Source organism: Mirounga angustirostris, unplaced genomic scaffold (genome assembly GCF_029215605.1).
Source record: "Mirounga angustirostris isolate CCGP_5_RB_7025 unplaced genomic scaffold, mMirAng1.0.hap1 SCAF_13, whole genome shotgun sequence".
Taxonomy (NCBI): domain Eukaryota; kingdom Metazoa; phylum Chordata; class Mammalia; order Carnivora; family Phocidae; genus Mirounga; species Mirounga angustirostris.
The window spans coordinates 99,150,142-99,177,849 of NW_026991721.1; the positions used below are offsets into that span (position 1 = coordinate 99,150,142).

A 27,708-nucleotide genomic window follows, 5' to 3' on the forward strand; every position below is an offset into this window, starting at 1 on the left:
CTGGGGACCAGTCCAATGCCCCTGGGATCTTCTCTAGCCACTTTTCCAGCTCGAGGCGGTTCTTGTCTGTGTTAAGTAACATTCCAAAGCTCAATCAGCAAACATTCGTTGAGCACCACCTGTATTCCCAGAAACTTTCTTAGCAGGACTAAAAGGGGAATATAGGCCTGCCCACAGAGCCCTTGGTCTCCCCTTCCCATTTTGCCTTCTCTCCAGCCAGGGAGAGACTGGGTTAACACAAAATATCAGTAGCATTTGGACCCTGGCAAGGGGCTTCCAAGATAAACAACAGGGTGGCAAGGAGAGAAAACTAGCTGGACCGAGGGGTCCCGGCCCGCTATTGAATGAAGACTGCTCACCTGCTCCTGGATTCTGCTGCTACATTTTGTTTGTTTCCCCTTCATTTGTGTTACCTGTAGGTTACAGTGGCAGATAAATGGAGGCAAGCATCAAAGGTTTCAGAAAATTTGATAGCAGGAGGTTGTTCATCAGGGAAATTCTAGCTATGCTATGGGGTTATGTTTCCTTCTCATGTGAATCATGAAAAGAGACCCATTATTTGATGTTAATGATCCAGCCTGCCAAACACCATTCTTCCCCTAGGGGCAAATCTGAGAGGCACCCACCCATGATGTTTTCACAGGCCACAGTGGTAATCACGCAGAGAACGAAAGCTTCCTGCACTGAATTTGGGAAAAGGCTTCCTACACTGATGCCCCTTGCAGCTTCTTTTTGACAGGGATAGGGAGAAGACAGGGCTACTCAGTGCCATCAAAGACCACAGCTCTTAGATTTTATGGGAGGAGAAAATCTTGACCCAGAGACCTCAGAAATGTTTAGGGCATCCCACCTAGTACCATACATCAAGTATATCTAAAATCAGCCTGTAGGGAGGTTCCACATTATCTCCAAGTCCAGAGTTCCTGCCAATTGCCTGGCTACCTTCCCCCATCCCACAGTAAACTTGCACTAGGGTTGAAGAAGACCAGCACCTAATTTAAAATTTCCATGCCCACCCTTCCTCCCACAAACCTCTTCCAGGGTTCAAGGAGACCAGCACCTGATTTAAAAGTGGTGTTGTAGCATTTTAGCAGGAAATGGAGGAACTCATCACCCACAGAGCTCTGGCCCATCTTGAAGTAGCCCAGGTAGGCTGTGGGTTCAAAACACATCTTGTAGACATCCAGCCCCATGGATTCCTGGAGAGCCATGGAGAATCGTGAGCTTTGTCCAGGAAGGAGCAGACAGTCTGATGCCCTGGGCCCTTCTTGATGCAGCTCAGGCTCAGTCACTTTGCCTGCCCTCAAATACTTGGATAAAGACCAAAACAGCCAATGAAAAATGTTCCCTGAACCCTCTTCCCTTTGGCCATTCACCTCTGCCACACTCAGCAACTCCCATCCTCCTCTCCAGCTGCCTCCTCCAGCAGTGGACCCCACTCTCTAGTGCGACCCCAATCTCCAGGCTTTTCAGTGGCTTTGGCTTGTATGGAAGGGTTTCTAGGCTCTTCTACTCCACTGCATTGCATCCTCTCCTGTACAGTGGTTTTTCAAACTATTTTAAAAGGATGCCCAGTTCTTAAAGTAACTCACCTGTGAAGCCCAGTATATATGGTTGTTAACAGAATGGATATGCCTTAGTTTGTTTTTGATCTTTAGCATTTTCTGAACTACACCCCCTCACACAATACCTGGTTTCTGCCCCAGACAACTTATTGGATGTGGACAAGATTTAGAAAAATAGGAAAGACAAGAAGAACAGATTTTGGTTGAGGGGTGAAGATGAGACAATGAGCAGAGATGGCTTTAGTTTGGGGCATGCTCAGCTTGAGGCTGAAAAGCCTAATCTAACTCAGATGTAAGTCTAGAATGCACAGAGAGATCTGAGCTGGAGCTACAGATGTGGAATGAACATGCAAAAAATACTTGTTCTATAACTGAACTGAATTTATTCTTCAAGTCCCATTCAAATGGGTGGTAGACATTAAATCTCAATCACTTAGAGTCTTCCTTCACCAGGAGTGGGGGTGGGGTGGGAGTGGGGAATTTATGTGGTGCCAGGGGGTGGGGGGAAGCTGGCCTTGGTCCACGCTGCTGGCACCTACGAAGATTCCATTGCATAATGTGGTCCCAGATCACTGATTAACAAGAGTTACAACATCCCCTTTATGCAACCTCCATGCCTGTCTCTCTCCCTCTGCCCTATTATTCCCCACTCAGGAGCGAGGGAAATCACTCTCCCACTCCTCAGGACGCTCTGGGCCGTGAAGCAACCATGGTTAACAGTTCTTCTGCTTTGGCGCCATATTGAGAGTAGGGACAAGTCTGGGGTCCTGACACTTCCTAGCCCATACTCAGGGAAAGGGCATAGGTTCCCTATGTTCACCTTTTCTTTAATAAAGAAGAAATTAAAATGTAATTAATAACACAAATTTAGTTAATTGATATATTGAGCTCTGTAGTCTGAAAACAGAAAGTATACCTTTTGCTAAAACTGTCCACGGAATATTCAAGAATTTACTGTATATAAAACAACAGAGAAATTATAAAATTTCCCCAAAGTAGAAATAATATAAAATAAAATTCTCTGATTAAAATGCAATTAAATAGATATTCATTACAAAACCACACACACAAAAAAGATACTCTACCACAAAGAAATTTTTAAATTTTCTCTTAAACACTCTTGGATCAATGAGGAAAGGAAAACAAAAATTTTAAAATATATAGAAAACTGTCCCACAGAGGAGAATCTATAAGATACACAGCAGTGGAAAACTCATGATCTTAAATACTGATATTAATGAACAGTAAAAAATAATAAATTAGGGATCCAGATCAAGAAGTTAAAATGATAACAAATACATTTAAAGAAAGCATAAGGATAAAATTAATCAAAGGAAAGCCAACATTAATTAATGAATAGGGGATGAGTACAGACGCCAGATTGGAGTTGAGGGAATGAGCTGGAGAGGAGAGGGTGATGAGGATGCAGGGAAGAAAAACAAGACTTCCAAACACTTGGCTCAAAGGGGGAGAAAGGCATCAAGCCGTAGCCACACGTGGATATGCCTTAGACAAGAGAGAGAAACACTAAATATTTTCACAGTAGAGCAAAAGGCAAGGATACGTGCCAACGCAAGTCAAATTTAGAGAAATGAGTGGGAATCTGAGAGTTCACAGCTAGAAATTGTGTTTTTCCTGAAAATGAGGAGGGAGGTACAGGTGTTTGAGATTTAAGGCAGAACCAACAGCCAATGGAAGGCAAAGATGAGGGAAAGACAGAACTATTAGCTATTTTCAAAGGTCCAGATAACTTGGTAGGAGTTCAGTCTTGGTAGAAGTTCAGTGTGATTTTCTCCAGAGTGCTTAAAAGTCTGGGTGGAAAAGAAGTGAACACACTAGGTCGATGTGATGTTGGGATTTTCACGGGCAGGTGGACTATCAGGTAAATGGGCAATGAAGTAGAAGAGACAGCCATCTATTCCTTCATTCAAAGTACATTCGTTGAAACCTGTTACGTTAAGATCGTTGGTTAATACTGAAGAGCATGGACTCTACGGTTAAACTGCCTAGATTCAAAGTCTACCTCTATCATTTATAAGATGTATCCTTGGACCAGTTATAGTTAATCTTTTTTTTTTTAATCTGGAACTCATGAGGTTAACAATCTATCTACCTCATAGAGGTGTCAAGAGAAATAAATGAGTTCAAATAATTTATTCAAAATAAATAACTCAAAGAATTTAGAACAGAAATTTCACTTCTGACCATGGCAGAGTAACAAATACTAGTATTGCCTTTCACCGTAAAAACTACCGAACTGGACCAAATGTGTGACCCTGCTGTCTTCCGTCATTGGACAAGAGAGAGCGCACAACTGCAATCACATCAAGTGAGCCCAGCCTCCTCCAGCTCTCCGCCTGGGGACACTTTCTGGACTACAGCACAAAAAGGTGGAACCCAAGAAGGGTCCAGCCGTCCTGCTGAGCTGAGAAGAAAAAGATCAGGGTTCGGAGCTGTAGACCAGATGGAACTTGGAGGGACGGTGCCAGGGAGGAGGGGGTCACATGGGGACCCCCACAAAGTCTCTGTGGGTGTGCATTCATTTACTAGGGCTATCATACAAAGTGCCAAAAACGGGGGGGGGGCCTCAAACAACAGAAACGTATTGTCTCCCAGTTCTGGAGGCTCAAAGTCTGAGATCAAGTTGTCAGAATGTGGGTGGGTGAGGAGCTGTTCCACACTTCTTCCCTGGTGTCTGGTGATTGCGTTAGTCTTTGACATTCCTTGGCTTCTAGATGTATCACCTTGATCTTTCCCTTCATCTTCACATGGCTTTCTCTGTGTCCAGTTTCCCCTTTTTAGAAGGACACTGGTTATACTGGATTACGACCCACGACAATGACCTCATTTTAATTTAATGACCTCTTTAAAAACCCTATTTCCAAATAAAGGTCATGGTCAGAAATATTGGGGGATTGAACCTCAATGTATCTTTTGGGGGGAACACAATTTAAGCCATACTAGGGGCTCGCTGTCAGTTTCTGTCGAGAACTGGGCTGAGTAGGTACAGGTTGAGACTTCGTAAGAGATTGGCTGCTAAGGAGTTAAGCAAAGAATGGGAAAACTAGCGGTCACATAGTGGTTCCCGCCAGAGTGGAGAGATCCTCTTGTTACAGCATTCAGCTGCTGTACCAGAAAATTTATGCTTTGGGAATATGTTCTAGAATAAAGGCTACTTTAGATTCACCCTAACAAAACCTTAAACGAAGGCTTGACAGGGGCAAGGAAATCTTCCAATAAATTAATTGCCTGCCAAAACAAAACACAACACTCTTTAAAGGCAAACAACATAATCCAGGCTCTTTCCAATAGATCACCCACAATATCTAACTTACAATAAAAACTTCCAAGGTATTCCAATAACTAGGAAAAATGTTACCTGTAAAAAAAAAAAAAAGTATCCATGGAAACAGACTCTGAGATGATCTACATGATGAAATTAACAGACCAGGACTTTAAGGTAGTTATAATGAATGTGTTCAAGGAATTAAAGAAAAAAATATAGTCTTAATGAACAACAAATGCAGAATCTCGACGGAGAAACGGAACTTTTGTAAAGAAATTCTAGACTGAAAATACAATGTCTGAAGTGAGGAATTCACTGGTGGCTTTAAAAGCAGATTGGAGATGGCAGAAGTCAGAGCCCACAAACTTGAAGACAGAGCCATAAAAATGATTCAGTCTGAAGAAGAAAGAGAACAAAGATCGAAATTAAATGAATAGAGCCTCAGAAACTTGTGGGAAAATATAAAGCTGTATAGCGTATAGCTAATTAGAATCCCTGAAGAAAAGGAGGGAGAAAATGCAGTAGAAAAAGATATATGAAGAAAAATTAGTTACAACTTGCCCAAATTTGGTAAAACATACCAACCTACAGATCCAAAAAGCTTGGGAAGCTCCCAAGTAAAGAAAGTCACAACTAGGCACATCATATAGTTCAACTTCTGAAAATTGTGAAATCATCCAGAGAAAAATGACATATTCTGTCAAGGGAAACAATGCCACAAATAATGGCTGAGTTCTCATCAGAAACAGTGGAGGTCAGAGAGAAGGAATGACATTCTTAAATCTCTAGACAAACAAACAAAATAACTGTCAACCCAGAATTCCATATCCAGCAAAGATACTCTTCAAAAAATGAGGGTGAAGTAAAGACATTTTCAGATCAGTGGAAGCTGAGAGAATTTGTACCAACAAACCCGCACTGAGAAATACTAAAGGAAGCTTTTCAGGCTAAAGGAAAATGATACCTGATGGAAACTCAGATCTATGGGAAGGAACCAAGAGCCCTAGAAATGGCAAGTTCTAGGCTCCTTACCTCAGTTTGTCTTCTGCTTCCTCTGGGCCCTAATTGCCTTTTCTCTCTCTGCAGCCTTAAATACATTCATTAGGAATTTTTATGCCCTGAGCTCCAGAGATCCACGAGGGCCACAGGAAGAATAGGGGCTGGGGCCCAACCCCACCTGGACTGCTGACAGATGTGTCTGTTTTCTCGCTCAGCAACTAATATGGGAAAGTTCCCCTGGTCACATTGTAGAGAAAAAATTCAGGCCAGGTGAACCAGACAAACCTCTCTCCAAGCAGGATTTGAGGTTATGATAAAGAATTATCCAGGATTAAGGAGTTTTTCATGATATCTGGAAGCTCTTCATACTGGACTTCCTGGGGCAGCCTCAGGCAAAGGACAATTGGCTGAGAATATCCCAGAGCAGTCATCCACAGATGGGAGTCCAAGAAAAACCTCCAGGCTGCAAGAAGTGAATATTAGAACTTCTATTTTTATGTACTTGTTAAATCTTTAAAACTGCTATATTTTAGTATGTTTTATACCTAATATGGTAGTACAGTAGTATGTGTATATAAAGCATAAACAAATATTGGGGTACGTGAACAAACTGTAATGAAAAGCATATGCACAAGCAAAAAAGGTGGGGATGACTGGCTCCAAAGGAGTCGTAATTCTGCTAGCAGAAATCCTTTACACACTTTATCTTATGACTCATACCATTGGTGTATTCTGCGAGGTTTTTGATACAAGTCTGTGAATCCGCTTTTTCATAGTCATCTGGAAAGTGGTTGAAACGACAGATTCCAGGGAACATGCCCACGAGTTCTGATTCGGAAGGTCTGGGGTAGGGAACGAGCTGCTTTGACTGTAGTTTTCACAGAAGCAGAACAGGAATGCCTGGCTGGCTCAGTCGATAGAACATTTGACTCTTGATGTCAGGGTCGTGAGTTCAAGCCCCACCTTGGGTGTGGAGCCTATGGGGGAGGGAGGAAGGAAGGAAGGAAAAGAAAAGAAAGAAAGAAAAGAAAGTAAGAAAGAAAGAAACAGAACAAACCCCATGGGTTTTGGTGCACAGGTGGTCCGGAAACCACAGGAAGCATCGTGTATGGGGACTCTCTCCTAACAAGCTTCAGAGGAAGCAAGATAAAGAGGGAATTTTGTGAAGAAGTGGGAGGGTTGTACAAATGTTCTGCCCAGCTGGGAGAAGCTGAGCAAACTACTAAAGTAAGAGATACAATTAGCTCATCTGAGGGTTTCTGTCAGCTGTCACACCAGAGACCCTGTAAGAGGGAGCAAGGACACTGGTGGTCTTGTAACTCCTGATGCGTCAGAGAGTGTGGTGGTATCACCACCGCATTGGACAGACAGAAGGCAGGGTCAACCAGAAGACTCCTCCACAACATCTCCTCAGACCGTTTTGTCTTTTGCACTCCCACTACCCAGCTCCATTTTGGGCCCTCATCATCTTACAACTCAATAGTTAATAATACAGTTAGTTGACCCTTGACAACGTGGGGGTTGGGGGTACTGCCCCTGCGCAGTTGAAAATCTGCACAGAACTTTTGACTCCCCTAAAACTTAACTCCTGATAGCCTACTGTTGACCGGAATCCTCACCGATAACATGAACTGTCAATTAACACATATTTTATATGTTATGTGCATAATATACTGTGTTCTCACAATAAAGTCAGCTAGAGAAAAGAAAATCATTAGGAGGAGAAAATACATTTACAGTGCTGGACTGTAGTTATGGGAAAAAAAATCACTGTAAGTGGACCTGCGCAGTTCAAACCCATGTTGTTGGAGGGTCAGCTGTAATCAGCCCTTTTCTCAACAAGTCAACAGCATGGTTGGGAGGAGATCTGAGGGATGCAGCTCACGGTCCTAGTTTGGCTCCTGATCCAAAGAGAGCAAATCTACAAAGTTAGTTTTGAGGCAATCAGGAAAATCTGAACATGGACTAAGTGATGATACTGAGCAACTATTGCTAATCTTTGAAGGTGTGTGAATGCCACTGAAGAAATACCAGTATGTAGCGGGCATTGGGAGGGAGTGACATTATGCCTCGGATTTTCTTTAAAAGACTTCAGCGGAAACAAAGAAAAGAAAAATGAAAGAAAAAGAAGGAAGGAAAGCAAGAAGGGTAGATGAAGCGAGCATGGTAAAATCTTGAGAATGTTGAATCCAGGTGACAGGTTTTAGGAGGGGTCCATCATATTATCCTACTTTTGTGTATCTTGGAAACTGTTCAGTAAAAAAATATTTCAACAAGGAACTAAAATTGTGTGTTTGGAGAGGAAACCAGACATGGACCATGACAAGTAAACAGATAAAGAAGAGAATGTCAGATGGTGCTAAATGCAATGAAAAAACAACTTTTACTCAACTTTTATTTTATTTTAAAAGATTTATTTATTTTACAGAGAGAGGGCACGCACAAATGCACATGGCAGCAGGGAAAGGAGCTGAGGGAGAGAGAGAATCTCAAGCAGACTCCTCACTGGGTGTGGAGCCCAGTGCAGGTTTGATCTCATGACCCTGCGATCATCACCTGAGCAGAAATCATGAGTTGGACGCTTAACCAACTGAGCCACACAGATGCCCCGAATAAACCACCTTTAGATGGAATGGTCAGGGTAGATCCCACTAGGAGGCAATATTTGAGTTGAAACCTGAGTTACTCAAGAAGGAGGAATCCAGGAGTGCCTGGGTGGCTCAGTCGTTAAGCATCTGCCTTCGGCTCAGGTCATGATCCCAGGGTCCTGGGATCGAGCCCCGCATCAGGCTCCCTGCTCAGCAGGAAGCCTGCTTCTCCCTCTCCCACTCCCCCTGCTTGTGTTTCCTCTCTCGCTGTGTCTCTCTCTGTCAAATAAATAAATAAAATCTTAAAAAAAAAAAAAAAAAAAAAAAGAAGGAGGCATCCAGGCAAAGATTGAGGGAACAGAGGGCTCTCGGCAGAAGGAACAGCACCTGCAAAGTCCTGTGTCTGGGAGCAGATGGGAGGCAGTGAGGTAGACGGATCAGAGAGGTAGACGTGGCCAGATTATTTAGGAGCAAGGAGAGCTTGGCTAGAAAAGACGAGGCCCCCTGCAGGGGAGGAATGATACATTTAGGGAAATTCTTGCCTGCAATCACCCGGAAGGTAGACCAAGTGGATCCTGAGCCTGAAGCTCTAAGAAACCGTGAGGAAAGAAGCAGAATGTTGGCATATGATGGTTGATGTCCAGGTTTGTAGCAAGATATTATTATCGAGGGATGAATTCAGGGGAAAAAATGACAAGTTTCCAAGAAGAAATGAAAGAAAATTGGGGGTGAGGGTAAGATCAAGAAGTGTGTGTTTTCTTGGATATAGGTGAGCGGACTGCTTCTGTGCCCTAAATTACAGGAAATAACACTGGACAAGTCTTTGGGCAATGAAGGCTCATTATTTAAAGTCCTCTTACAAAGGGATTTGGTTCTGTGGCAAACATCAAATTAAGAGTGTTGCCTTTCCCACCCAAGCTGACTCTCTCAGGCGGCCCCAAGGTAGCCAGCGGGAAGCTGACAAGGAAGCTCGGATTTGAGGGAGAGGAAAATCAATAAGAAGAATAGTAACAATAAAAGCATGTTTGACAACTATGTCTAAGAAAGAACTTTAGGCGTGGTTACTAGCATGAAGAATGGATTGGAAGCATAGGTCAGAAGGCTATTTTTAAAGAAACTGAATTGGCAAAAATCCATGAACCCAGCCTAACGAGCCTTGGACTGTGGGAGCTTAAAACCATACTCAGTCCCCCAAATTTGTACAAGTGGGAATTGGGCTAGTGGTGAAATTGTGCGGTCCTAAGGGAGGCCCAGGTCCGAGACCCACTTCAGATGTGGCCAGGGCAGACAAGAGTCAAGAAATGATTCCCCAAAGGCTTCAGAGAACAGTGGACTAGGGCGTTTTTCCAAGATAGGAGATCCAAGGTCTAATTAAAGAACGTTCTCCATTGCCAGGGCAGGGGATCTTCACAGATACTGGTGTACCAGGACTCCACCACTTCTCTGGACCAGGGACTTGCGTGCACTCTGTTCTTCCTACTGCCCAATGGGGCTTTTGTTATAAAGGGGGTCGAGGTGGATTGGACAGTGTTTCCCCAAAATTCTCGCCCACGCTGACCTCAGAATATGACCTTACTTGGAAATGGGGTCTTTGCAGGTGTGATGAAGGTGAGGATTGAGATGAGATCATACTGGGTAAGGGTGGGCCCTAAATCCACTGAGCATGTCCTTAAAAGAGACAGGCAACAACACACTGAGCTCCCCGGGAAAGAAGGCCATGTGGAGACAGAGGCAGAGGGGCCGTCACAATCCAGGGAACACAGGAGCCACCAGGAGCTGGAAGAGACAAGAAAAAATTCTCCCTCAGAGTCTCCAGAGAGAATGAGGCCCTACCAACACCTCGGTTTCGGGTTTCTGGCTTCCCCAACTGTGAGAGGATAAATTTCTGTTGGTTTAAGCCACCAAGTTCTGGTGATTTCTCATGACAGCCTTGGGGATCTAATGCAGGGGTGTCCTGCCCCTTAAAAGCCTCCATCCAACAGCAGTGCCAAGGACCCCCGTTCACACGTGGTTGGGGGACCTCAGTCACCTGGCCACCCCAAACTGCAAGGAAAATAGGGTCTTCATATATATCGAGGAAGGAGAGAAAACTGATGAGCGCAGAAAACAGCTCACAAACCGTTCTGACATTTCTTTCTTTAATTTTTTTTTTTTTAAGATTTTATTTATTGAGGGCACATTCTGTATGGAGCACTGGGTGTTATGCACAAACAATGAATCATGGAACACTTCATCTAAAACTAATGATGTAATGTATGGGGATTAACATAAGAATAAAAAATAATAAAAAATAAATAAAGATTTTATTTATTTATTTGAGACAGAATGAGAGAGAGAGAGCACAAGACGGGGGAGCGGGAGAGGGAGAAGCAGACTCCCTGCCGAGCAGGGAGCCTGATGTGGGACTCGATCCCGGGACTCCAGGATCATGACCTGAGCCGAAGGCAGTCGCTCAACCAACTGAGCCACCCAGGCGCCCCCGTTCTGACATTTCATAGGATGGACTACTGTCATTGATTTTGGCCATAAACCTATATACAGATAGCCAGCTTTTGGTTCACAGAGCTGATGGCAAGGAGTGCACAGCACCCAGAGATCCCGAATTTCAGAGTAGATGCAAACGACGGGATGGGATTTTCGGTCATTCCTCTTTGGGGGTGAGTATGTTCTCTGAGTGGGAAGAAGAGTCTACACAGATATATGGTGACTAGAAGGGCAGACTGTGGCAGAACGCGCTAGCTCTTCGCCAAAAACCAATCTCTCCATCCTCTGAATAGAGCTGGACTACATCTTCCTGTCTCCCTTGCAGCTGGGTGTGGCCATGTGATTGAAAGGGGCAGAAGTAGACAGACAAGGTAAGAGGCTCACGGAAGCCTTGGGAGATAGCCGAATAGAATATCCAGAGTTCTAGCAGAGGAAGAGGAAGGAGCAAGCCAAAGAGACTGACAAGCACCAGCCGGTGGGGTAGGGGAGAAACCAGGAGAGTAAGTGTTTCCAAAAGGAGTCAGTGATGTAGAACACTACTGAGAGATCAAGTAGGAGGAAGACCGCCAAGGAGCCATTGTATTTTGGAAGATGGAGCCACTGAGGAGCTTGACAAGACAATTTCAATGGAGTAACAGAGACAAAACTCAGATCAAAAACTGTAAGCAAAACGAAGAAGAGAGTGTCTAATCACAGCTCTCTCTAGATTTTTGCCGTTTGAAGGAGGTGGGTTTGGATGGCAACCAAAGGGGACGGTGGAATCAGGGGAAGGCTGGTTAAACTGGGAGATGTGTGTAAGCTGATGGGAATGATCTGGTTGAGAGGGGGAAATGGATGCAGCAGAGAAAAGGGGAAAGAAGGAACAGGCTTGGAAGGATGGAGAGGAGGACAGTCAGAGCCCAAGGGGAAGAGTTGACCTTTGATAGGAGGACTTGTCACTCAGTCACTTTGGGTCCGTCTTAGTTGGGCTTCTGGGGGGTTGGGTAGCGGGGATTAAAGATGGCCCCTGTCTCCCGAAGGCAAGCAAGCAGAGAGCTGGGCTAATGTTATGTTGTTCTTGGTGCTTATTTTCTTTTGTTGTCCTTGAGACTTCCGAGAAATCTAATTTAAATATACCAGCCTGATCTCAGCTGTGCTGTGGGGAATTAAGGGAAAGGTCAAGTACAACTGCTTGGGATAGGGTGTTAAGGAGGAATGCTAATTGGCAAGAGATTTCTGAGAAAAGGTGAATATTAATCATGTCAAACTGGTGAGGTCCAGCCCCCACCCGCCATACACACACACACTCCCTACCCACTCCTGCCATTCTGTGACTCCCTCTTTCCCAGATAGGGATTTATTAGGGAAAATCCTTACCTTCATCAGACTATCCATCATACATGCATTTCCCCTTTGCCACCACCCAGTGTCACTAGAAGCTCACTTAAGCTAAAGACCACACCAGCTAGGCAGAGAGAGAAACTCAAGAGTGAAATGCTGCTTTTCAAAGAGGTGCTAACAGGTGATATGAGGCCCGATGTATCCTTTGCGCTGAGGATCTTTAGACGCGGTGAGAGTCACAGAGTCGGAAGTCCAGTGTTGGGAGGGGTCTTCCAAACCATTTAGTTGCATTCATTTGAGATGGCTGGAGGTGCCAATAGGCAGCCTTCTGCTGTCACCTCTCAGGCCCTCAGTGAGCCAGATCTGGGCACTCAGCAAACCGTGCAACCCTTCCTGGGCCTACCTGCTTCTCCCAGTAGCAAAGCTTTTGAGGAGCTGGATTCCAACCGAGGCTGACCTTCCCTCAGTTAAGATGAGGGCCCATGGATGCCTGGGGTTTGGACTGGCTGACAACATCTTCCAATCCAGCCTCTTGGAATGGAAGGAGTTTCATTGGGTATGACCAATTGGTCAGTGGGGGCAAAAGTAGGAGAAAAAGGGTCAGGATCGAAATACTGACTCAGGAGACCTTCTGGAAAGTCCATTTGAACTTCCTCCCAAGTAGTTACTGTTCTTTCTCTGATGTGAGTCTGGACCACATCCTCCCTCTATCCAGCCCAACCCGGTATAGCAGGGGACCCAAAGGAGCCAAAGCCGCTTACAGCGGGACACCCCTTCCCAGTCCCTTTGCTGACCCGCCCAAGCAAGACGCGCTTTCAGCCAGTGCCCACTGGGTGGCGACAGAGTCCCAGCAATGCCCACAGAGGAGGCGGACACTCCAGCAGCAGTACCCGCCCCCCCACCTCCTGAGTCCTGGCTATGGGGTGCTCCTTCCCTGGAAATCAATGTCTGGGCCATCAGCTCCTCTCCCGTACCAGCCCTGAACATGTCCCCCCATTTATAATTTTCATTTTTATAGCACCAGGGTTTTTAGAAATCTGATTCATACGCCTTCTTCCAGCTGATGACTGTCCTGAGGGTAGAAGGAGCAGACCTTACTGTACCCCATTTTACAGTTGACAAAATGGACCTTGGAGCAGTTCTGAATTGCAGCCAAGGTCAAACAGTGAATGGCGATCTGGCCTCAGACCCAGGTCCTCTTGACTCTGAACCCCATGTTCTTTCTGCCAGAGCCCCACTGCACCTCTTCCTTAGAGGGGGTCCAGCACAGCACCCCCTGCTATTTCAAATCAAAGTCAAGCCTGGGTGCTTGATTCCATGGGTCCATATGCTGCACCCTGATGGTGCCCATCTGGTCTTCAGAATGCTGCCATGCCCCAAGGCCAGGGCCCCGATCTGCCTCATGGAACCTGAGGGCACTGAGAGAAGCAGGCAGCGCGATCCAGCTTGGCGATGGGCACTGCTGGCCCCGGAATGGGAGGACAGGTAGACGCTCCCCCGTGGAAGCCCGCAGCTGGCCGGTACTCCCCAGACTTGCCCAGTGGGAGTCGTGGAAGGTGCTGGGGGTGTGGCTCAGGTCTGTCCTGGGAAAGGCTCTAGGGCCCATGTTCCTGCAAATTCTGGGCAAGCGTGTGAATGAGGCAGAAAAACCTGGGAGAGAGAGGTGTGGATTCCACAGGCTTCTTTCCTCATGGCAAGGAGTGGAAGCTGTGAGGACCCACAAGCAAAGGGAACGTGTCAGACCGGGGTGCCTGGGGCCAAGAGGGGGAGGACATCGGGAAAGGCAGCTTGCTGGAGGGGTAAGGGCAAGGCTGATGGAGTGAGAAGTCTTGGCTTCCAGCCCTACCTTCGCCACCGACTGCTGTAGAGCCACAGCCTCAGTTTACCCATCTACTAAATGCAGCCAGTGCTCAGCACCTCATGGGAGGTGTGAAAGCCCAAGGGAAGCTCCCGAGTGTCCTATAAACAGATCCCTCTTGGGGGGCGGGGGTGAGCTGGGCTGTGTTGTGCGCTCCCATCTCTATGGAAGAGTCAGAACCAGAGACGGAGCCCCCTCCCTTGGGCCTGGGACTATTTACGGACAAAGGCCATTGTTCTCCCCGTTGTCTGACCCCGGGACTCCATGAGCGTGGCAGATTTGGGGGCTCCGTGCCAGACTGCATCTCTGCACCCCATCTCCTGGGGGGGACACAGAGGAACGGGGTGCAGCCAGCCGGTGTACAGTGGGGAGGGGCAGAAAGCAGCGGCTTTGCTATTAATGTAGTCAGTAAATAAATAAAGGAGGGCTTAAGCTTAGTGTACAGCAATCAGTTTAGAACTACAGGGTAATTAGCGCTGCAGGGGGCGGCAGGCCTGCAGAGTCAGGTTTAAATAAGTGAGTTCACTTTCACTGAGGCACCCCCTGGAGAGCAGAAAACACAGCCCAGAGAGGAGCCCGCCCTCCTGCCAGCCCCCAGGGGGCAGGGGCTAGGAGTGTGGATAGTGGGGTTGGACCCAGCACCGCAGAAGGAGCTGGGGGATGGTCGGTCCCCCGTCTTGGCCGGGGAGCAGGTGTCTCCGTGCATGCACACACACACCCCAGCGATGCTCAGGGAGGTCTCTGCCTGCAAGGTGCCACTGTCCTGGGCTGGCTGCGCCTCTCTTTGCACATGGGAATCACAGTTCAGTGTCTCCATGAACGGATACGGGCACCTGCGAGAGGAAGCCGGAGCCCCTGTGCCGGGGGGCACACACGTGCTGTGCACCTACTTCTCCGATTTCCCCGGGTCCTGGCAACTGCAACCTCAGCCCCAGATGCTAACCGCCTCTCCCCTTCCTTCTCCCTGTCTCTCATCTGTTTATTCCACAAAGATGTATTGGGTGCTTCGCGGGTGCCAGCCAGTGGTAGGCTCTGCAAATACGAAGATACACAACACAATTCCTGCCTGCAAGGAACTTAACGTGGGGCTGACGGTGAGACTGAAGCAAGCCGGTGATCACAGGGCCCAAACCGTCCCGTGGAGGCTGTGCACAGGGCGGCACCCAATCCGGCATCAGTGGCTGGGGACGGTTTCCTGCAAGAGGTGAGGTTCCCGCGAGCCCTGGAGATGAGACGGTGAGACAGCCAGACTGAAGGGCAGCGCATGCGTGTATGGGTACAGTTCCTGGAAGAGGACACAGCGTGTGCAAAGGCCCAGTGGGGGGCGGAGCTCAGTGTCTTCTAGGAACCACCCGTGGCCCGGTTGTCTGGAGCCCAGAGCAGGGGGCAGACCGTGGGAGTGATCCCGAGACAGGGCTGGGGTGGTGAGGACAGGGGATCGATCCCTGAAGGCGCTGTGAGCCTTGTGAAGGAGCTTGAATTCCATCCTAGAGTCCCCACCGGGCACTTTCATCAAAGGGGAGACATGATGCTATCTGCATTTTTGGAAAATTTGTCTGGCTGCCGCAAGGCAAAGAGGAAGATGGAACAGAGGGAGGACGGAACACCTGGGGTCAGGCCTCCTCAGCCCCCTCCCCCTCCGGGTGGGAGGAGAGAGGGGCTCCCCAGGCAGCCAGGTGGGGAGGCCTGGCGATGCTAAGCTGGACACAGACGGCCTGGCCTCAGACCTTGCTCGCCATCTGCCTCTTCTCACCCGCCACAACTTGCTTGAGTCTCTAGCAAGTCTCCGCTGGCTCTGGGCCTCTGCTCTCCCACCGTTGGCAGGAGGGCAGCCCTCCAGTGCAGCTGGGGAGACAGCTGTTAAGGCGGGGACGTGACCCAAGTGCCCACCTGAACCCGAGCAGCCTCGGCCGGGAAGGGGCACCGTGTGTGTTCGGGGCTCCCAGCTCACCTCCTCAGAAACACTGGGATGGGACTGAGCCCCTCCCTTGGCGGCCTGGCCCCTCTTCTGACCCCAGCAGAGCGCCCCCCCGTGGCAGCCCCGTCCTGCAGGCTGGGGCAGAGGGCAGCGGGGCGGGCAGGGGCGGGAGGGTGGGGACGGAGTCCGGCCCCAGAACGTTCTCAGGCTGGCCCAGCCAGGGCCCCTTTCTCTCCATGAGATCATATCTGGGTCAAAGAGCATGTAAAGCAGGCAGACCCCAGCGGCCACACAAAGCCCATTCAGCCCAGCCCCTATTCACTCACCTCCTCTCCCCCAGAGCCCACACCACAGCGACCCCAGCGCAGCGCCCTAAGCCCCAGCTTTGATGTCCAAGAACAGAAAACGGCGATTAAATGTTGTTTTAAAGAGGGAGTGCTCACTGCCCTCCCATCTGTCAAGAGAAAGCGGAGGCCCGAGGGGGAGGGGCGGGGGGGGAGGGGCCGGAGGCCTGGGGAACCTCAGAGAAGGGACCCGGAGAAGAAAGGGATGCCCGCGGAGGAACAGGGGCAGAGACTCAAAAGCAAACCAAATATATTTTTGGCAAAGGATGGTTTTCCAAGAGGAGCAATATGGGGAGAGGAAAAAGAACGTGGGACAGAGACACAAAGGCCAGGAGGAACCTCCAAAAAGATAATGAGAGAAGACAAGATTAGAGGAATAGAGAGAGATGAGCAGAGGGGAAAAATGAAAGAAAGGGGCAGAGTGCTCCTGGGCCCTTCCTCCACCTGGGGAGGTCACCCGGTCGTCCTGAGGCTTGGTGCTGGTCTCACACCCCGCAGAGGCTGCAGCAGCAATCGAAGCTGGGTCCCTAAGTCTAGGTGAGGGGATGGCTTGTTTCAGCTGGAGCTGGCTGGACAGGTAGGACAGCCTCGGGCAGAGGCGCTGGGCCAGTGCATCTAGAATTAGGTGGAGTTGGTTTTTCAGCTCTAGACAAGCAGGGCAACGCTGCCATCCCCAGGGGGAGGAAGGAAGGCCCAGAGAAGCAGCCTTGGCCCAGGGACCGGGAGAGGAGCGGGGAGGCATGTTTTATTCTGCTAGCCGTGAGGTTGGGTTTGCATCCTCACCTCCCACCTGTTCCCTCCTGTTCCCATTGCCTTTCTCCACGGGACCTGGCGGCCACAGGCCCAGGGACCTTAAATTGGGTGGCAGCTTCTTGTTGAGAAATTTCAGGAAGAAGTTGACGATGTCTCCGTAAGGGAGAGGGCCCTGCCTCTGGAGTCCCGGGAAAAGCAAACCCGATTTGCTATCCGTGATCCCAAGTAAGTTCTAGCGCAAGTGAGCCAGGGAGCAGGATTCTGTGGCTCCCTGAGGGCAGGGGTCTGTCTGTCCTGTCCCTGCTGTATTCCCAGGGCTCGCAGCAGGAACTGGTACGAGCCGCCGCACGAACGTCTATGTTGAAGAAATAAACGGACCAGTGCTGACTTCATACATTGTTCCAAGGACCAAATCATAGTGTACTGAATGCTATTTTTTAAACTAAGAAAATATGAGACAAGATGTCGTGGAGCACGTATGTGCCTCGTAAATATGACAGAAAGGGCCACATAACTACCCCAGAGCTTTCTTTTCCCCCATCCCCAGCCAGAAATCTCAGTTCATCTAGTGTTAACCACCCAAGAAAAGGCAGAAAAGACAAAGCAGTTTTTTTTTTTTTAAAAAAAGGGGACACTTCAAGCCAGAGACAACTGAATTAACTTTATTCTCTTCTAACTGCAGATTCAAGGTATACAACTGAACATTGCTATTTTTCTTATGAGACTTATAAATAAAAATACAAAAAATGTTCACTACAAAAAAATCTACTGTTAGTAGGATGTAAAAAATATTCTCTTTGCTATAGAAGGCACAAACTTCACTTAGTGACACATGGAGAGAGAAAAAAACCTGCAGCAGTAAATTCATTTTTTCTTTTTTTTTCTTTTTTCCTTTTTAAATCTTGTCAGAAACACTGAAGTTACAAAGAAACGCATCAATCTACACGGAACGAAGGCAGATGCGGAAAAGCTGCGACCAGGACCGCACAACGTCAGGGGGAACAGCATCAGGGGACGAGAACAGGTAGGGTTGGCAAGCGAGACTGGGGGGGGCAGGGCGGGGGGGGGGCTGGGGGGAGGGGTGGGGACGCTCAGGGGCGGGGCATGGGGGGCATGGGGGCGGGGAGAGAGAGATTTGTACAAAAAAGTAACCGGTAAAATTGAAGAAACAAAATTGGGCAGCCTCCTAAAATTAGGCTAAGAGGAGGTGCTGAGGTAGACATGAACTAGAACATCAATTAATTAAAAACACTATTCCGTAATACAGAGCGATCGGATTAACACTTGCGCTGTCACCACGTAAGACAAGCCACAAAAACAAACAAATGACAAAACAAAACATAATACCCAAACCAAAAGGCTTAGTTTTGCTTGGTCCAACAGGGCAGCAGGGCCCTCAGTGCTATAATTTACATACATATATATATATATTTATCTTTATATATATGGGTCGGATGTCATGGTGCACCACCACGGCTTCTTAACCTTACAAAGATCATGCATAACACACTAACGTGAACGAATTCTAGGACACACACCAGGAGGCTGGTACCCTGTCTGCAAAGTGGGACGCCGAGGACCCAGGGAAGCAGGGCGGCCAGCTCGCAGGCCTGGGGGGCCCCGCACCCCTCGCTCCCCGCCCTTCTCCCCTGACCCAACCTCCCTGGTCTGTCTTGCACCCCTCTCCCGGCCCGGCTCTGCCTTTTCCTCCACGCATCAGCATCCCTGAGCTGGGTCAATCTGGCTTTCTCGCCTCCTGCTGAAATATCCAGGTAAGTGCCGCCACGAAGCTCCCGGGAAGGAGGAAACCAGATGGGGTAGAAAAAGACAGAATACAGGCCTCAGAAAAATGAACAGAGTCGGATCTTCTTCTGCTTTTCTAACATCTGGTGCCCCCATCTTTCACTCTCGTTCAGCTCTTTGCAGGGAACCATCCACACATCCCCTCCTGCCCCCCCCGCCCCTCAGCCCTCATGGACAAAGTACGGAGGCCGCCCCACCACTGCTCACTCCCCTGCCAAGGAGGTAAGCCAAGTGGCCCTCTCTCTCCAGGGCCTTAACACCCCTGCAGCCGGTGGGACCAACAGCATCCAGAAGGGTACTATACACTTGTGAAAAATTGCAGCAGTTTTGTTTCGTTTTCTACACACGGAGAAACTGTTCAGGCACAAAGATTAAACCAGCCCGCATTGCATCCCTGGATTGTACTGAATCACTGGGGCCCCCAGCCTCCCTCCCCACCCCTGTACCCCAGACCTACCTTCCCGCTATCCGTGGCCTCCTCCAAAGCAGCCCAAAGCAGCAATGATATTTACTATTTTATATCTCTCTCTTGCTATATATATATATCTCTATATTTGTCTATCCTATATACAAATAGGATTTTAATGCTTTGAATGAATGAAGGAGTGAATAGGGAAAGAGCACATGACGGGTAAATGTCACCAAAAGCATTAAGGGACACGCCTGTAGGAGCTGAACGCTAGAAAGGGACCGTTAACCAGCTTGGACTTTCAGGGCTGGAGAAGCTTCGCTATGCTGGATAAGGCGTAGCAAGTTCGGGAGTCAGCCGTTCACAGCTCAAGACAGCGGCTGGCCAAGGGGCCAGATGGCAGAAGGAAGAGGGGAGTAGGAACACTCAGCTCTCACCTGGGGAGACAGTGCCCTCCACCGTCCCTCGTCTCCCCAGCCCCCCTTATCCAGACCCATCTAAAGATTCCATATACTTTTTGATCTTCACCTTGGCCAGTAGGCCTGGCTAAGGCGGCCTTGGCAAGGTCCGAATGATGAGGCATGCTGAACTCTCTGCAGGGCGTCGAGGCTCCATGGGGGAGGAAGGGGGAGAGCAAAACCAGCGCAAGGCGTCTCCCACCCGGTATCCCTCAGACGCCACCCTGACCCTCTCTGTCCTCACTTCCCGGCTAGGGTCCCTCGGGGACGGTGGGAGGCAGACAGGTGCTCATTTAGTACCGTCCAATGCGGCAACACCAGATTACAACAATACTGCATGATGTAACACACAACCACACACAAAAAACACACGCACGCGCGCAACACACGGACAAAGGGATATTTTGGTGGTGGTGGTGGACTTTTTTTTTTGTCTTTTTTTTTTTCCTATTCACATTACAAAAGGAAAGGGCAAGGTCCTGTAGAACTGACGAAGGAACTAACAAACATTACAAAAATATTACAATTTGTAAATATTAGCTCAACCCTCTCAGCTTTTATGAATAGGGCAGGAGACCCAGGCTGCGTGGGAACGGTGGGGGCGGGGAGTGAGAGGTGTCAGCTAGATCTATGGAATAGTTTGATTTTTTTTTTTTCCTTCCCCACCAATGTTGAATGTTATCTTGCTGTTAAAATATTGGTTTTCTGGGATTTACAGATCCCCTGAGGGCCAGCAGTCCCCTTTCTTCCCAGACTGGGGGAGGAAGCATAGTGCATAACGGTTTCTTACAGACAGCCCCCCTCCCCCAGAAAATGTCCTCCTTTTCACATTATCAACATGACAACAGCTCTAGTCACATATTTCAAGTGTAACTTTTTTTTCCTTTCCAAAGCACTGTCATTATTACAATTGCAAAATAACATCCTCCCTACCTAATCCCCCATCAACAGTCTAGTGACAGTCCCCCCAAATTCATATCCCCCCCAACACACAATTTTTAAGGCCTTCCGATTTGGTGGGCGAGACTGCAGGGGCGGGCAGGAGGGCTGGGACCGAGGGACGGGGTGTGGGGGGGTAGTCACAGCAGCACCCATCCCTCCGACTTCCCCAGAGCCCTCACAACCCTTCTCCCCAAAACCGCTTCCCGAAACCACTTTTAAAAACCTAAGATAAAAACGGCAGCCACAACTTTCTCAGAGAGAGAAAGGAAAGAAAACACACACACACAACTCTGACAAATAAAGCGGGAGATGAAACAGAGGGCCCATCCCAAAGTGAACGCAAATATTGCAAATGTGCTTTCCAAAATTCAGGGTGGGGAGTTTGGGGAGAAGGGGGGGAGCAGAGCAGCAGAATGGGAGGCATGAAGGGAACAAAAGAAGAACTGGAAGAACATAAGAGGTAGCTTTTAGAAAAACAACACCCCCACCCTCACGCAACAAAACAAAGCCTGGCTCGTCCCCACTCCAGCCCTGAAGAGAGACCAATTTTGGCAACCATGATCACACACGCAGAGCTGGGGCCACACAGTTGCCAGGATCTGAATAATATGGGCCCCTCGACCCTAATCACCCAGCTAATTGTAAGAAAGGTGGGATCTTCTCCAGGATGTTTTAGGCTGACCCCTTCCTGGGCGCAGAGGACTTCGGTCCCCGGGCAGAGCCAACAGTGACTCCAGCGAGCCCCCGACACACCCTCCCCTCCGCCCACCTTCTGCTGACCCCTGGCTCTCACGTTCAGATCCTGAGTACTCGCCTCCTTCCGTACAGCTCCCTCCAGCTGGGATGGGGAGGGCCCAGGCCAGCTGAAGTCTATTAAACCAACTCTTAATTTACACAAGAAACAGAAAAGAACGTCCTTCCTCCTATTCCTCCAACCCCCAACCAAAAAAGAGATACAGGGGTTAAAAAAGCTCATGAGGTCACAAAAAACTGAGGTAATTCAAGTACAATGTGCTAACAGGGGAACAGGGGACACAGAAAAGAAGCAAAACATAACACAAGGGCCAAAGCGCTTTCAACTCCTCCTCCTCTCCTTCCTCCTCCCTATGGACTGGGGGGTGGGGGGTGCCCTGAGAGCCAGGAATTCTGTGCCGCTCTCTGCACCAGGGCTGGGGTCCCCAGCACAACTCAGCAACACCCCCCACCCCCGCCCCCGCAAGGACATCCACCATCCTTCCCTCCGACAATGAGTCCTTACGTGGATTCCTTCTACTAGGGACTGAAATAGGGGTTGTAGGGATTGGCGTTGGTTTGGTGGGACAGTATATAGTGAGTTATGTTTTCCCATTTTGGAAGCAAAAGCAGCTCAGCAGGAACCTCGCTCATGACAGGGCTGGACGAGGGTGGGGTACTCCATTTATTTTGTGTTCTCAGAAAGCTGAGGGCAGGGTAGGGGCTCTGGAGTCACACGCAGCTTCCCCGCTAGGGAGGCTGGGCGAGAAGGAAGATGCTCACCACCCCCACCTGCACTGGGAGGACAGGAGTCACGGGGAGGCAGGGAGCTGGGGGAAGGGCAAGAGCCATGAAGCTGCTGCTGAAGACCTTGAGGGGGTCACCACGAGGGATGTGGCAGAATGGTGGGGGGCGGTGCAGGGGAAAGCAACAGATAAACTGAGTGGTAGGAAGGGAAGGAGAGCGCCTCCCACCCCAATCTGCCCCAGCAAACCAGAGCTGCCATGTGACCATCGACTCGTGACCGGCCCAGCCCCACCACCTGCAGGCCCCCTCCCTGCCCCAGCCCCCTTCCTCTGAGGAGTCAGCAAGAAGGGGGCAGGCAGACTGGGTGGCTCTGACCAGAGGCCCCTCGCCCCCTTCCCAGCCTCCACTTTTGGATGCAAAAGGGGGGGTCTGGCTGGAGGGAAAAGAAAAATACACCACCATCTGAGCTGAGCAAACCACCTGCACCCCCACCCAAGAAAATGAGGCCAACCTCCAGCCAGAGAGGAGGGACAGAGGGCCCCCCCAGCCCGGGGAGGGGCCGTGGCCGGGCGTCAGGTCACCTGGAGCCCCAGAGAGACTCCGAGGCCAGACAGCTATCAGGTTTCCTTTGTCTTATCTCTTTTTTTTCTTTCCTTTTTTTCCCATTTCTCTTTCCTCGCCCAGTCCGTCGGCGGCGACTTCGGCCCGCTGGAGCGCCTCTGTCCCGGCTGCCCGCTCCCCTGCCGCGGCCGCGGCCCCGCTCACACGTAGCACAGGTAGAGGTAAGTCTTCTCTATCCTCCAGTCGGGCGGGATCTCCTCGGGCTTGTGGCCCTTCATGTGCTTCTGCATGGAGGAGAGGCTGGGGCAGTACTCGGTGCAGATGGTACACTGGTAGGGTGAGGCGCCATTGTGCGTGCGCAGGTGCTTGATCATGGCCGAGTAGTCCCGGGAGCGCTGGTGACACAGCTTGCACTCGAAGGGCTTCTCACCTGTGGGGGGTGCGGGGCAGAGCCAAGACAGAGGGAGAGGGCCGTGAGCGGCTCCCCGGGGACGCTGCGGGGGCCCCTCACGCCACCCTCACGCTCGGTGGGGAGGGCATCAGCCCCTCTAGTTCAGCACTCCCCTCTAGAACTCTCCGGGATGATGGATGCACCATCCAGTATGGTAGCCACCAGTCCACAGAGCTGCTGGGCGTCTGCCACGTGGAGCTGTGTGTTCCGTGGCGCTTCCCTCCCTGTTGCTCATGTCACCAGCCACGTGCAGCGAGAGGCTGCGGTGTTGCTCAGACACCCTTAGCCCTGCCTTCCTCTTCTCAGCCCTCCCAAAGGCCCAGAATCTTCCTTCTGAAGAAAGGGTCTGGGGGTCTAGAAAAGGGGCAGTGAAGTCCTGAAAGCCCCTGGGGGTGGCCCTTCAGCACAGTTCCTTCCAGGGGAACAAGGGCTAAGAGTCCTTTCGGGGCCACAGCTGCTGGGGAGTAGGGAGGTGAAAGTGAGGGAACCCTGTCGTTCACACATGCTCCATCTGGGATGCCTACTCCTCCAAGGCTCCAGAGAAGCTGCCCCTGGACCCTGCTTTCCCAGTAGGGCTAGAATGGGGCGAGGGACAGACAGCCTGGGAGTGCCCAGCCACAGCCTAGCTGCTCCCCAACCTCCTCCCGGTTAGAGTCCCCTGGAGCTGAGCAGAGGGTGTGAGGGAACCTTGTTTCGATACAGTAATTAACTGGCCAGCCATCTCGCTATCGATACTCCTCTGTGCGGAGGCCCCAGCAAATAATGAAGTAATGAACAGCCAAAGTGATCTAACTATCGACCCGCTATTTACAATAGTCACCACCAATGCATTTAATGATCTGCTCGGCAGGTCACATCCCCGGCAGGGGGCTAAGGAAGCCCCAGGGCTCTGGGAAATGCTCCAAGTGACTCTAGCAGTCAGCACCAAGCACCCGAGGCTCTCCTTGTGACCCAAGCGGAGGCGAGAAAGCAGGGCCATGACAGCACAGCATCGTCTCCTTATTGCGCCCTCTGTTCTCCCCCGCCCCCGCCCTGCGCATGGAAGCCTTCTCTCCCCTCGGCCGGCAGGACCCGCCTGAGGTCACTTCTCCCCCGTCCTCTGGCCAGGACAGCTGTTTCCCCTGATCGGAGGAGGCTTCCTAGTTTGCTAGATTCCACCACCTTCCACTACCTCTTATCCTCATGGGAAGTCCTTCCGAATGTCTACCTCCCCCCACCCCCATCGCCCCGCATGCTGCTGCTGAATCTGTTTAACAACTGGCTCTCCGAAAAGGTGGGATTTTGTAGCATTTGCCCGTGGCCATGCTGCGACTCCTCCCAAAGTGGCCGGCTGGGGGCAGCTGAGGCGATGTCACGGCACTCGGAGTCGGGAAGATGTGGGCAGGGTGGCCTGTCGCGGGCGGGTTGCCGGCTAGCAGCAGAATTGCACCGCCCCCAGGTCGGGCAGTGCTGGACCCTGGGGCCACTTCACTTGTTCTGTCCCCAGAGCCCACACTGGGTCCCATTCCTTTTACATAAAAAGCAACGTGGAGTCCCTCTGAAACGGTAAGCACCCTACACGTATCTCGGCTCCTCCTCTCTCCGAAAGGAGCTCAGTCTGACCCCCAGCGCCCCAGCCCTCATCCTCACCGAGTCAGTGCCCCCTAACCCCCAGTAACAGGAAACCGTACCAGTCTTTGCTTTCAGCCATCAGGCCAACTTGACCCCAATGCAGCACTCACCGATCGATGTCCTCTGCGAGCTGCTGGTATGGCTGCCTGGAAGGCCAGTCCGGCTCCCCGGAAAGTGTGCTGTGATCGACCAGCAATGTCTGCCTCGGCCTTGCCCCTGGACGCAGCACCCAGGCCGCCAGGCTCACCTTCGCCAGAAGGCGCCCCCCTCTCAGCCCCAGACCACGCTCACCTGGGCTGCTCTGGCGAGCCACCTGCCCCCCGCCCCCGACACCCAGGTCCCTGCACCAGCTCCGGGGCCCGCACTGGCCCTCCGTACCCGTGTGCACCCTGTAGTGCGTCTCCAGCTGGTGCTTGAGGCTGAACTTCTTGCCACAACCATTGCACTCGTAGGGTTTCTCGCCCGTGTGGATGCGTTTGTGGCTCTTGAGTGTGCTCTCATCCCGGAAGCAGCTGCCACAGAACTCACACTCGTATGGGTGGTCGCCTGTGGGGACAAGGGGCTGGATCAGGGCCTTGCCTCCCCCCGTCCCCGCTCTAGGAGACAGCAGGGCACGGTCAGGGCGCCAGGAAGAGGAGACTGCCTGTCTTCTCCAAAGACAACGTCAGGCCCCCCCGTGTGAACACAGGAGCGTACTTCAGTGCGGCCCAGGGCTCGTCCACGGGTCCAGAGCCAGTCTCAGGAGGAGAACGCCCGACTGGTTCAGGGATGCAGAGCAGGCCCCAGCAAGCAGGCTCCCACAAGGGGAGAGCAGACTCGTGCACTGTGACACTTGCCCCCCAGCTTCCCGTGCTACCTTCTCTCCCTTTCCCATAGGTCAGGGGCAAAAGCCATTCCAGCCTGACTCCCCTACCCTCAAAAATACCCCTTCAATTTGGGGAACTAGAACACACCATCCCCCAAGTGCCTTCTGCTCTCTCCCCGCTCCACAGCTTCAGCAACTATCCCCTCTGCTTGATTTCCTCTCTCCCCCCGCTCCCCCCCCCCCAGCAAACTCCTAGTCATCCTTCAAGGCCCAGCTCACACATCCGCATGGTTTGGAAGTGTCCTTTTAGCGCCTCCCACCCAGGCACACTCAGTCACTTTGTTCTGTCCCAAAAAAGAAGAAATGCCTAGCACAGTGTTATTGTAGTAGCAGGATAATTTTTATGGTACTTTGTAATCAAAACAGCCCAATCTATTGAGGGCTCGCTACCGTGCTAGGAACCTTACACACATCTTACCATGTAATCACTGCAATAACCTGACGAGAAATGCAGAATTCTCATCATACAGAGAGGAAGAATGAGATGCTTAGATGGTCTCTAAGGTCAAAGAGCCTGTAAGCAGCGGAGTTGGGATTCAGATCTGGTTTCAGAGTCTGGACACGTGATAACTTATCAGATGGCTAAGTGACATGCTGTCATGTTTCTCCTGCCACGCACACCCTGCCTCTAGGATGGAAGCATCTCAAGGGCAAGAAGGGAGTCTTGTTAATCCTTGTTGCCCAGGGACGCAGCACAGGGCCGACCTGGAGCAGACGCTCGGAAAGGGCGGGTAGACGAAGCTCGGGGAGAGCAGCCGCCCCTCGGCCTAGAGGCCGTGCCCGTCAGCCTCCCTTCCAGGCCCCTCGATGGTGAGAGGTTGGGGTGTGCAGATTCACCATCTTCTGCTTTGTACCCAAAGTGGAGGCTTTGGGGGCTGAAAGGTGAGGCCTTCAGCGACTTATTTATTACAGGAGTGAAGGCAGAGACAATAAAGATAGATGGATCACCCCAGACTTTTTTCATGAATATTTAAATATCGCTGATTCGTCTTGTCACTGTAATTACAATTTCTCTGGGCTGCATCTCCAACAACCACAGTTTATGGTAAAGAATGGCCCACTGTATTTCACTTGTCCCTCTGCAGATGTGCGGGCTGCCAACCGTGTAATGTCCTCTGCATTTCATACATTTTCTTCAGCTGCTGAAGGTTTAAGTCATCCACAATGACCTACGTTTTTTCATTATCCCCATGTCAAACTGCACTCGTGCCTGGGCATAAATTGTCCTTCTCGTTATAGACTCGCATGCCTCTGCCTTCACTTCCTCCTTAAAATGATATTTTACTCTCTTGTCTCTCTCCTCCTCAGGCCGCTAACCAAACCTCCCCCCCCCCGCCCCGTCTCAAACGCAGGCCCCTGTCCCCACATAAATTCTCATCTCTTCTGATGGCTCTGAAGGGTTTTTAAGGCTCTGTGGGGAGTGGATGCTGGGGTCTGCTCCCTGGCTACGGGCTCTCTCTCTGCAAGAAGCTCCAGAGGCAGAGAAGGGTGGGTGTGAGCACTTCCGCGAGGAGTCAGACGGTCAGACGGGAGAAGCTGGAAGAGCAGAGCCGGCCCCCCAGTTCTCACCCATCTAGAAGGCACAGCCCTGGCTCAGAGGCACGTGCAGGTCTGGAGACAGGCCGAATCCCGGGGTTCTCAGCCCCTGCGCGCCCCCTCTCTGCCAGGGCTGTGCGGACCGCCTGGTCCCCAGCCACCAGCCCCACCCAGCCCCAGGGGAGCAGAGGTCCGTGCAGACCCTGGTCCTCCTTAGTTGTGTGTCTGTCCGAGTGAGGGTCGGTCCGTGCAGGCCTGCGCCCGCGCGCCACTCCCTCTCTGCGCAGACGTCTGCACATACAACCCCCCGTCTGCCATCCGACACCCCCTCCCCGCCGAATTGGCAACGATAACGACTTTAATCAAGGATTCAGTATCCTCATTAAGATATAAATAAATAAATAAAGCAAGGGCCACGTGAGACTTCCAACGAGAGCCGGTAATTAAAACGTACATCTCGGCAGCCACCCGGCCGGGG

General features: G+C 50.6%; 1 protein-coding gene across 5 annotated transcripts in view; it reads right to left on the reverse strand.

Moving 5' to 3' along the window:
• Positions 1 to 2,793: 2,793 nt before the first annotated feature.
• ZBTB16 (zinc finger and BTB domain containing 16) overlaps positions 2,794 to 27,708 on the reverse strand; it is a 203,118-nt gene continuing 178,203 nt past the window's right edge. For 3 of the 5 annotated variants that reach the window (XM_064577416.1, XM_045894992.3, XM_045894994.3), the window contains 2 exons: positions 25,208 to 25,375; positions 2,794 to 23,197 (listed from right to left, as the gene is read on the reverse strand). In XM_064577416.1, the coding sequence (XP_064433486.1) occupies positions 22,968 to 23,197; positions 25,208 to 25,375 (398 nt within the window). In that variant the 3' untranslated portion in view covers positions 2,794 to 22,967. The remainder of the gene's footprint in view (positions 23,198 to 25,207; positions 25,376 to 27,708) is intronic. The other 2 variants (XR_010407106.1, XR_010407105.1) reach the window with 2 other exon arrangements.